This window comes from Hevea brasiliensis, chromosome 2 (assembly GCF_030052815.1).
Source record: "Hevea brasiliensis isolate MT/VB/25A 57/8 chromosome 2, ASM3005281v1, whole genome shotgun sequence".
NCBI lineage: Eukaryota > Viridiplantae > Streptophyta > Magnoliopsida > Malpighiales > Euphorbiaceae > Hevea > Hevea brasiliensis.
Window position 1 is genome coordinate 121293332 of NC_079494.1, and position 11583 is coordinate 121304914.

The 11583-nt window shown below is 33.4% G+C and overlaps 1 protein-coding gene across 6 annotated transcripts; it reads right to left on the reverse strand.

The window, feature by feature from the left end:
* Positions 1-3082: 3082 nt before the first annotated feature.
* Positions 3083-9486, reverse strand: LOC110652798 (phospholipase A1 PLIP1, chloroplastic). Of its 6 annotated transcripts, none has more exons than XM_058141274.1 (7): positions 8715-9486; positions 7417-7488; positions 6017-6685; positions 4887-5381; positions 4629-4688; positions 4086-4502; positions 3083-3703 (listed from the first exon to the last, which is right to left on the reverse strand). In XM_058141274.1, the coding sequence occupies exons 3-7, from the start codon at positions 6680-6682 to the stop codon at positions 3287-3289; spliced, it is 2055 nt and encodes a 684-aa protein (XP_057997257.1). In that variant the 5' UTR covers positions 6683-6685; positions 7417-7488; positions 8715-9486; the 3' UTR covers positions 3083-3286. The 6 variants fall into 6 exon arrangements, with proteins under 6 accessions (XP_057997257.1, XP_057997253.1, XP_057997254.1 ...); XM_058141270.1 differs by having other exon boundaries at positions 6017-6758; XM_058141271.1 differs by having other exon boundaries at positions 6017-6853.
* Between the last annotated feature and the right edge of the window lie 2097 nt (positions 9487-11583).

Sequence of the window (11583 nt, forward strand, 5' to 3'; positions counted from 1 at the left end):
TTTCAGGCGTGTCTAACTATTTTTCAAAAATCAAATTTCTTATTACTCTCAATTTGCCAGAATCTGAGAATTATATATTTATGTATGTTATTGTGTTCTTGAGTTCTAACTGACATTGGATTTATTTTTCTAAGTTCTCTTAATTCAAGAAGTGTTATTAAGGGTTTGGATCATGTTATAAGATCTAGACCCTTAAGTAGTTATAACTAATTAGGAATTTTAACCTCTTAGAAAATTAGAGTTAGAATCCAATATGAATTGTTATTAGTATTTTCTTATTTTCTTTAGTTTCTTTACTTTTTAGTTTCTTTATTTTTTTATTACAAATAAAATTGGCAAGTAACCATAAGGTAAGTACCAAATAGGGCATTTGCGTGGAGCGTATATGGAGCTAATTTAACTTTGTTTTTAATTTAATTGACGTTTGCATGTAATTAATTTAAATAAATATTTTGTAAATTAAAATTAATTTTGTTTGTAAATTAAACTAATATTGACATGTAAAATAAATTTAATTTAATACTTGGTAATTGTAAAATAAATTTGCATGTTATAAATCTTTATTATGTTGTGATTGTTTGGGCCTTATATGATATTAGAATAAATTATATATGTACATAATTAATTTAGTTTAATTATTCTTAGGGTAACTTGGTGAAAAATTAATTGATTAGGTGAAATAGAAACTTAGGGTTATTTGAAATTGAATTTATTTGTAAATTAAATTCTCATTAATAAATTAATTTTAATCATCTGGTAAATATCATTTAAATAATTAGCAACCCCATAGATAGTAATTACTTGTGCATGAAAATTATTTGTAAACAATAACTCTTTTGTGAATTATTTACGTGTATAGGATTAGAATTGCATTTTTAGGATAAAGTTTAATAAATGAATAATAAACAAGACTTCTAGAAATATTAGTAAAAGACTGACATTTGAATTAACAATATTAGACCAGGCGTAAAGGGTGTCTAACACCTTCTCCTTACGTACCCATTATCCCAAACCTAGACATTGGGCTATGGTAATGATAATTGTGGAAACTCTGCAATGAGTAAGTTGTTATCCATGATCCTCAAAAGAAACACTGAATATGTCCCGGTTATTACCTGGGTGACGACTCCTGTCTATCTATGCCTTCGTGGCATAAATCCTTAGTACCGTGGTAGTGTTATGGGAAGACGATACTTACCAATGGTTTGATTCTATAAGGATTGTATGAAGTGTATGTCTAGAAAATGTTGTTTAAGGAGGTGGTACTTAAGTGAGACTATTGTGACTCAACTATCTTTTTTGAGCATTATCTGGGGCATTTTATATAATTCTAATGGATAATATTTCGTCACAGGCCCCTCCTACAATGAGTAATAGCCTTTTCCTTCTCAACTTTTCATGACTCTTAACAAGGCCTTCACGTTGGAGTGGATAATCTTAGGCCTTCTCCGCTTTTCATATTCATGTAGTTTCAAATACAATGTTATGAGTAATTATCGGATAAATTCAATGGTATAGAAAAATTTTGTTATTCTTAATTAGTTTGAAGAAAATTCTTCTTCTTTTCTTTATCAAATCACACAATCAACCTTGTTCTTCAGACCACAATTATTTAACCATAAAGTGCTACCAGTTGCTTTACTAGTAAATCTGTTCCACCGAGAAACAAATTTCCTTCTCTGTTGTGAATCTGCTGTGTACATTCGCAACGTAAGAACTCCTCGAATAGCGTCCACAGCTTGTAAGAGGAGAGGAGAATAAGTGTTCATGATGGTAGAAACTAGAAAGCCAATCCCACCACCCATCATCCTAAGATACTGTGCCACATCAAAACACTTTAGACCCTATTCTGGTTAAGCAAGAAGAACAAGAATCCTAGACTCCATTAAGGCCACCTTGACCAATGAATTTGTGACCACATCCCTGTTCACTTGGGGCTTAAAGGCAGGAGCCAGGAAATTTTCTTTGAGGGGCCAAAAATGATTTTTTATGTTATACCAAAAAAAATATATATATAAATTTTTAGAACTAACTATATGACATAATAGTATAAAATTAAAAAATATAATAATCATTAAAATTAAAAAGACATAAAAAATTAAATATTAATAAAATAATAAAATAAACATATTACTTATAAAAAATAAAATAAATATATTAGTTAAAAATAAATATATATTTAAGTTAATCCATTTAAAATATGCATAAAAATTGAGAGTACTAATTTAATTTACTTATAAAGATATAAATAAAATAATTTAAATAAAATAAATGATAGAAAGTTAGATGAGAGGGAAGATAATATATATATATATATTGTACCATAGAATGAGGAGGAGAGCAAAAATAATAAAAAATTGAAAAATCCAATTTTATTTTAAATTATATGATAGGAAATTATTAAATTAGCTTAAATTTAATTTTTAATAACAACTACTAATCAAATTTTAATTTGTAAATATAAAATTTTGAATAATTATTGAATTTATATATTTATTTAATGATAATCAAATAATTTTAATATTTTAATTTAAATTATAATGCATAAATTATAAATTATTGGGATTCAATAAAAAATTTAAGGGGAGTAATTGATGAAAAATAAAATTTATTATGCATATTAAATTTTTTTTTTTTTTATAAATACATAAAGAGACTAATAAAAAAATTTGAGAAATCAATTAATTAAAAAATTAAATTTTAATATATCTATTAAAAATTTTTAAAAATAATTGAGGGGGCCTCTGCTACTGAGCTTTATATGATATCATGCAACGTCCAGCAAGCTTGTCTCCTAATTCCACAATTTCATTCCTCCCATGATCATCATCTACATAGATTGCTATAACTGCCCTCCATCCATAGTAGTCTATGATTTCTGCAATTGCGATATTAATTTTATTTATTATTATTATTTTTGTTTTTGGAGATCATGTAGGCACGAATTTGTTCTCTGTACTTATGTGAACATCTTTTAGTACTTTTTAGAACACTTTAAACTACCTTGTCCTAATCTAGCATCAGCCTGAGTCTTAGTTCAACATTGCAAAGAAAAAATAATCTCTGAAAAAATTTTGTAGTCTTTGCAGGAAGAAACATTGGGTGTTTATTAAGGAGTTAGTCAGTGCTGAATGACAGCACAAATAGAGTTAAAGAGTTTATCAGATGTACATATGCAAGAATATATACAACAAACGGATTAAAAAAAAAAAGAAAAAAAAATTACAGAAATTATTGATTCAGGGTCGTATTTATATAATGGTTGGAGAAACCCTGCAAAATTGCTTTACACGGTGATTACCTCTTTGGTCACTAACATGCTGCTCTCCAAATTGTTTTCATGGTTCCATGAATGTGGAGACGGTGAAGAGAGCAGTGGCCACAATAGATTTCTCTCTTTCGATATTTTGTGAACAACCACTTGTGTATTTTGCCTTAGAACCCTATTCACGGCCTTCAGATAGTTGCTCGAGTCGTGGTCTCTTAAGATTGTACCTTCTGAACCATAAGCTGTAGGATCGCTTAGAGTTTCCAGTGGGTGGGGACAGTTGAGGAATGCATTTAGGACACTTGTGGAGTACCCACGTCGGGTCTTGTCTAATTCATAGAGAGCACTTCCCGGAGGGAGGAAAGGGTGTCGAGGAGATGACTTTTCATCAGGTTGGAGAATGAATAATTTACCAAGTGGAGAGTACAGCAGTTTCTAAACAAAAACAGGAGAAAGTGAATAAGAAATTTGGACCTATAGTTTTCAAATTTAATGACTGAGCCTTTATTATAAAAATTTGGAGTTGATTATATGAATTTTTTTTCTTCTAAATGATTTTGGGTTAAATTCTGTAATATATTTAATAATAATAACAAATAAGATATATGATATATTTAAAGAGGAAACCTCACATTTGAGGTCCACAAACCTTACAAATTTGAGCAAGGGCCGTAGAGATTTTGACGTTTGGGTATCCCATGTTAAAAAATGTTCAAATAGACAGTTTTTTTTTTTTTTTTGGTTACACTAGACCTCAAAAATTCACACACACACATATATATGATGCTAACTTGGAAGTGACTGAGTAAATACTTACATTCTTAATCAGACAGGGATGTGATCGGAAGGAGCCATTTAAACGCTTGAGGACTTGGGCGACTTGGTTGGGGTAGTTGCAGGAGAAAGCTCTTGGGACAATATCTCTATGCATCATCACACTGTGGACATGGCCATCATCCAACCCCAGATCATTCAGTATCTTTTGGCCTCCACAAAAAACAAATGGTGAGCCGAAGGTGACTACTGGTCGAAGAGCAGTAGGCTTGACAACCTTCTTGGTAAGAAGCATCAAGTTGACTAAAAGAGCAAGACTACCCCCAAGGGAATGACCAGTAAATTGGAACTTGGCACGTTCTCCATGTGTAGTCAAATGCTCGATAATTTCTGGCATGAACTGCTCATATATTCCTTTTGCTGCTTCATAAATTCCTCTGTGAACAAACACTTCTGTCCCCTGTGAAAACACAATAGATGCTAATGATATTGGTCTTTCTCATACTCACCAAACTTTCTACACAGATATTCATTAGAAGGCCCCAGTTACAGTTGTCAGAATCTGCAATTAATGCTCATTACTCACCTCAAATTTAGCAGGTTCAAAGAAGAGATTTGCTTGCCAGGATGCCAGGGAGTCAGATCCCTACATTTTGAGAACATTCAAAATGTTAAGCAACTCTCACATCACCGTCTCTCCATATTTATATATCAAGTCTATGGTGAAAATTTATTTTTTGTGCATTGATTGCTACTTGCTAGAGGAACCATCTTTGACAGATTTATACTACCTAAGCCCTCATATTGCCCAAAAAACGAGATAAATGGCAAGGGAATGAATTACCTGAATCACAAAGCAACGAGTATATGCGCTTAAGTCATCACAAACAAACCATTCACAAGGTGATGAGTGAAGTGACTGAAGGGCCTTTGCCGCCTTCTGTTTTTCCTTCTCCCCTGCTGCAACAACTGCAGTCATTGTTGATGCTGCAACTGCTGCAGCCACTTCTGATTTGTACACACGGGGTGAGGTTTCTCCCTCCGCATCTTCTGTACAACCACACTCATTATGTAACTCAGGGCTACAAGATGTATAGCTTTTTGTGCGTGATTGAACATAACATGCTGCCGAGGCAGCAATCTCATAAACAGATGTGCGAAGGGCACGCTTCTTCAGCTCAGAGTAACTGTTTTCATCCGATTTGGATTTGTTGAGGGAATCAACAGTTAAATGTGTAGAGTCCTGATCAAGTTTTGCTTTTATAGCAGCTGCCTCCGCTTTCTTTTCTAAGGAAGATGTTACAAATCGTAGGGCATAAGATCTTCTCAAATCCTTGGCCTGCAAAATAGTGGATGTTGTTACCTTTTTGAACTACATTCATTTATCTAGATATTTGTTCGAGGGTTTCTTTCTTTGGGAAGGAGGGGACAGCTGCCGAGGTCTAAGCTTTCTTTGGATCAAGCAATGAATGAGACGAGAGGAGAAAATTTCTTGAAGCTACTTAAGTAATATTTGTCTTTCTTATTACTGTTTTTTAAAATCCAAAACTAAAAGCGAAATCCAAGTTAGTCCATACCATACAATTAACTGAAGAAAGCTAGAATTCTGAAAAGTTCTTAAAGCCACTCGACCAGTATCTTTCTTATCATTATTTTTCTAATCCATAACTAAAATAGAAATCTTAGTTCGTGCCATACAATTAGCTGAAGAATGCTTGACATGAAATCTAATGAGTACAGTTCATAAAATGGGGATTATCCACATCAATTATCCTTCACTAAGTGACAAAGATAGATAAGGAGTATACTATGAAATCAGAGAACAAAATGAGTGTGATTTCAGTATTTACACATAAGAGGAAAAGGAAATGATAGAGCGAATATTAACTCTAAAAAATGAGAAAATTTTGAGAATTGCATTATTCAAGGATTTCCAGCATATAATATTAAAAAACAAAGAGGCATACCGCATACCTTGATTTCAGGTATAACATAAGCCATGTTGCACAAGAAAGCCAGCTTAGAGAATAGCTTGGTATCAGACCATGGTACATGAACCAAAAATCTCGAAAACGTTTCACTATCATATTTCATTTCTCCTTCTTCTTCCTCTAAGTTATAATCTACCATGCACCCATCCTCATCACCATAAAAAATGCAGTCACCATTTTCTTCCACATCACAAATTTCATCTCCATCTATACCCTCTTTCTGCTGCCTATTCTTCCAATAACTTCTGATCTCCAATAACCTCTCCACCCAATTTGCTCTTTTGACCTCTTCTTCTTCATTGCTCTCCACTGAAGTTTCAACTGTAGTGACATTTAAATCCATGTCTTTGCTTGTTTCTGGGTCAAACAGAAACGTTCGAAGTGAATTTGGGATTAGGGAGCTAGAAATTTGGAATGGAAAAATCCCGAATGAACGGCTGCTCTTTAGCTTAGGCTGCATTGACGCAGCATGTATACGGCTCACAGAACGACAAAGATGGTTCTCCGAGACAGATCTTCGGAGTACGGCTTGGTTGCGCAGATCTTTACTGGAGTCTGAACGACGAAGACCTTTATGATCTTTGAAAACGTCTTTGGCAGCCATAGTTGTGGCAGCAGTAGAAGGAGTAGTCATTGAAGTGCATGCCATGGCCTGTAACAGATTGTTGCTGTAGTGATGATGGCTAGTATAATGTAAGTGAAGAGTCTCTGCCACAAGGGGCAACCTGAAGAACACACTTTGCTGGTTGGGAAATTTTCTTGAAAATAGATCAAGGTCCCATAACAAACTTTATAAGGACAATAAGGAGAACCATACTTCCTAGAAAATAACGAGAACATTAAGATGCCAAAAATTCTTGATTTCTTGTCAAATTACCAATTTAATGAGATGTTTAAGACTACAATAACAATGTGTGGGGAAAGGGTATTAAGGGTCATTTGTTTAGATGTGAGAAAAGGACTTGTAGTTATGTTCGAGACTGTGTTCCCATTATCCATGGTAAGTAAAGGTTAAATCCTGCCAATTTTGACCAAATAAGCATATAATGCCGCGGCACCGTTTTCCCTGGACATTATAGTCGATGAATTCTGTACTTGAGTCTAACTTCTTATGCAAAATCTTCTAATTTATATTTGATTCCCTCTTTATCCGGTTATGAATTATAATTTGAAAAAAAAAAAAAAAAAAGCACATCTTAAAGTGCAGGCAATTATTTTTTCTAAAAAAAATACATTGCGCAATGGGAGGAGAGGGCAAAGGATGATAATTCTCACTTCACATTTACACAGCAATCTAAATTATTAAGGAGAAAAAAGGAAGTTTGCCAAATTCTACTTCCCGAAATAATGGAGAAATAAACTCTTGATATAGTTGTCTTGTACCTGCAATTGTAGATGTTAAGTTGTTGATCTCGAAGGAATTTCAATGCCTTAAAAACATCCGTCCTCAGCTACCTGCCACAACTACAAAACTTGAATTCTAGCAGTCATAACTAACAAACCTATGCAAATTGGAAAAGAATCTTAAAGCATAAGCTAGCATGCAAGAAGGCACACTAACAAAAACCTTTCTAGGTTAGATTCAGATTACCCCTTACAAAATGTAAAGCAACAAATGTCCAAAGTGTAAGATTCTACTTGAATATCATCATGAACCAAAAATAAAAATGCAATGAAACATGAAAATAAGAATTCTATTTCAAGTTTATGTATTTTCAAAATAATTAAATAAAATAATTGTAAATTTAAATTATTTAAATATAAGAATATATAAAATCATATAAAATTAAAAAATTATATTACATTAATTCTAAATTTTAGAGAAAAAAATAAGGCAAATTAAGTGGACCGGTGCAATAAAAAATAATGTATCAAGTATTCACATAAAAATAATTGACCATAAAATTAGAAAGGTTAAATACACTACTTTGTGAGTGAGTAAATATATATATACACACTAAGCGCACCAAGTGCATTAGGTGATCTTATTCTTACGGATAACTATACTAACATCATTAAAATCCCAGGCCCATTACTATTAATTGGATTGTCTCTTTAAAATAGCACCATTATTATTTTAATTTTTCCAGATGGAGATAATATATATATATATATATATATATATATATATATATATATATATATATATATATATATATATATATGATAACGACATAAATCATACAAATTAAAATTTTGTATGCGCTTCCGTTTCTTGGCCTACTTTCTTCTGTTTATAGGAATTTTCGTCATTTGAGAATGTCACATTAGGAGAGGACAATATTCAAATAAATTATATAGAAAAAGCTATTAAAAAGCGATCTAAATCGCTACTATCAATGAACACAAAGTATATTCAATTTCTATACTAATCTAACTCCAACAATGAAGACTCTTCCAGCACTTTCTAATCCCATAAACCATAACACAAACAAAGTAAAAAAAAAAAAAAAAAGAAAGCCTTTATTATGTCATAATCTCATAATTATATATCCCAAATTGCATTAAACATGATTTGTACTTAATTAATTTGATATTTAACCAAATCAAGCAAACATATAACAAACAATTTCAAAATCCAGTCAATACGAAGTACTAATAACAGAAATGCACTATCCATCTTGCAATTAATTAAGCTCAAAAAAAAAAAAAAGTAACCGCTCGATCGGGAATGACCTTACAGTATCTCAGCGCGAGACAGATACGTTATAAACCTTGATGTTTCTTCAACAATGGTAATCAATGGAGGATATGTTGCATCGAAAAGATGACGTCAGAATCTCCGAGAGATAGCGAGGAGCAAAGATGAGTCCAATAATGGAAGTTTATAGCTGAATTTTGGACGAGATTCTCTGTGTACTGCAAGGGAGTAGGGAGTTTTTATTGGTACATTTGTTTAATGATGAGATTCATCATGTATTTTATATAAAAATGCTTTATTAGATCTCTCTGTCTCTGGTCTTTACTCTCACTTTCAGAGAGAGAGATCAGAGAGATCAGAGATATCTGGCTTGCCACAGACGAAAATATGTGTGCAAATGTTCAATGAATAGGTAGAAAGAGCTCTCGCCAGAGAGAATCTGTTCAAGTTTTTTTAGACGAAAATGCCCCGGATGTTCTTCTGTTGTCCCTTGCCTCGCCGTTTTTGGACTCCTAATATCAGGGGTATTCTCGAAATCACAATTATGGGCTACAAAACAGATTGAAGAAGTAAAATTGTAATGTTCTCCTCCACTGGTGGGTCATTTGAGAAGCTGCGGGACAGCCAAATGGGTGGTTGCATGAGGCACCCATTCCCAGCATCCTCCACGTCGATTCACGCCGATAATGGACACCCACATGCCATTTCCGGCCACCTCCAGTGGCTTCAAACAGGACATCAAAGGGCTAAACTTTTGCTTTGAGTGGTCCATCTTTCTCTCGCTTGGCAGGTGTTTCGCTCGCCAAGTGTACTGCGACAAAAATTCTCCCCTTCTCCATTGCTACGGGTAAAGCGATGGAGATATACTGGATTGGGCTTGGACGGAAACTGTTCAAAGCCCATTGATAGCCCAAGAGCTTGTTCTGGTGGTGATAACCATAGACTTTGGGTTAATAAATGGCCTTAATTGTAGCCTAAAGATGTATTTTGTTTTGGGTTTTGCTGGGTTTCTGCTTGTTATGGGCCTTGGGTCTTACTTTTTTATTCTAGTCCTTATTCTTTGTTTGTTTGTGGCAGGCCCACTATTATTTTGGCTCCCTATTTTAATAAAATCCCTTATTTTTTCCAAAAAAAAAAAAACATTTTTCTATGATATATCCGAATATGCCTTTTTCTGGTTGCTTGGCTTGTTTCTTGTAGCAGAAGTGGGACATAGACTAGATGGACGACAGACACAACAGTCCACACGAAAAAGTCTGATCCTCTTGTTAGCTCCTCAGCCAATTGCGAGAGACCCGCCACTCCCAACCATGCTTTTTAATTTTTGGTTTTTTGTTTCTTTCTTGCGGCGATAAGGACAAACTACTATGTGCGGTCTTTAGGCACGTTTGGTTCAACACTCAATAGTCAAAGTCCTATGGTTGAAAATTTTTACGCACATAATTATTTTTGCTAAATTTATTTTAAAATGTAAAGTTATAGTAATGAAATTAATTCATACGTAAAAATATTATTTCATATAAAATATTTATAAATTTCATATGTGATGTGTTAATAGTGACTGTAGAAGTGATAATTAGCTGTTATCAGTTATTTGTTTGCCGTTGATGCTAATAATGGATTGGAATATGTAACTGCTCAATCAAGCTGAAGCCGCCCCTTAATAGCCAAGTATCCTCTAATAATCGGTTAAACTGAGACACAACTTCAGTTGAGGTTTATCGCAAGAGAAGAAACTCAAAGTTTGACACGTATCTTTTGATTGTAACGTTGTTTTTGGCTTTAAAATCCCTTTGAAACTTTCTAGTTTTGTATTTATATGTGCTCCAATGGATGAGTTTCATCTATTCACTTTTCTTACCGATTACCAGTTCAAATTATTCGACCTTTTTTGTCACTTCCCGTCTCTAGCACAAGGTTGCTTCTACGTTGGGCATGCAATGGCCACACCATATATGTTTGCTTAGCCAAGTCGTCAGAATTGACGATGACGATGCCCGAGTGCCAAGTTCTCCATTTTTGGATTTGGCTGAGAAGCCGCCCATTGAAATCTTGGATAAGATGGACAGCCAATCTCCAATTACATTTATATACACATATATCAGGAGAATGGATTATCTATTGGGGTAAAGTTCGGATTGAAAAGGGGAAAAAAAGGAGCCATCTAATCACTGCAATAAACTCCAAGAAACTATCCAATTGGGACACTTTATTTTGAACCAAATTTTTGGGTTTCCATCTTTTCGTCCACGGCACGCTTAATTGTTCGCATTTGATTTACAACAGGATTTAATGCTTTGAGCCACTGCATGGTTCTTCTGGTTTAATTTTGTCTCGACATTGAGAGACTGTGGTTTTACCCTTCCTTTTCGACAGCTACTGACACTTGCCCTGATTAAACATCACCCGTGAAATGCTTCTACTAAGTGTTGTGAGTGGTCCATTGGCTACTAAATCTTTTTCTTAGAAAAAGTTGAATAATACAACTAGATAATTATATGCCTTCAATGAAATCGCAAAGAATATAATACTTCGTTTGAAATAAATTATTTATAATAAAAAAAATCATATAATTATTTTTTGTTTGTATTTGTTTAAAAAAATTAATTTTTTTATTTTAAATATAAAAATTAAAAAAAAATTAATTAAAATTTTATATTTCAAACAAGGGTACATGTCTGAATCATTGAGTGAATAAGTTGCAATTGGATGTTTTTTGCTAGTGGGGATAATGAAGTAACCTTCCTTGCCTTATCATGATCTTGTCACTGGGAAATTTTATGGACACACCAATCAAATTGCACCATGTATAACATTGAACAGTTTTTTGTCTTCCTATAGTAGACCAGGGCTGGCCAACCGGATTGAGGAATCTAATTTAACCCATTTATTGGACCTCCAGTATATAC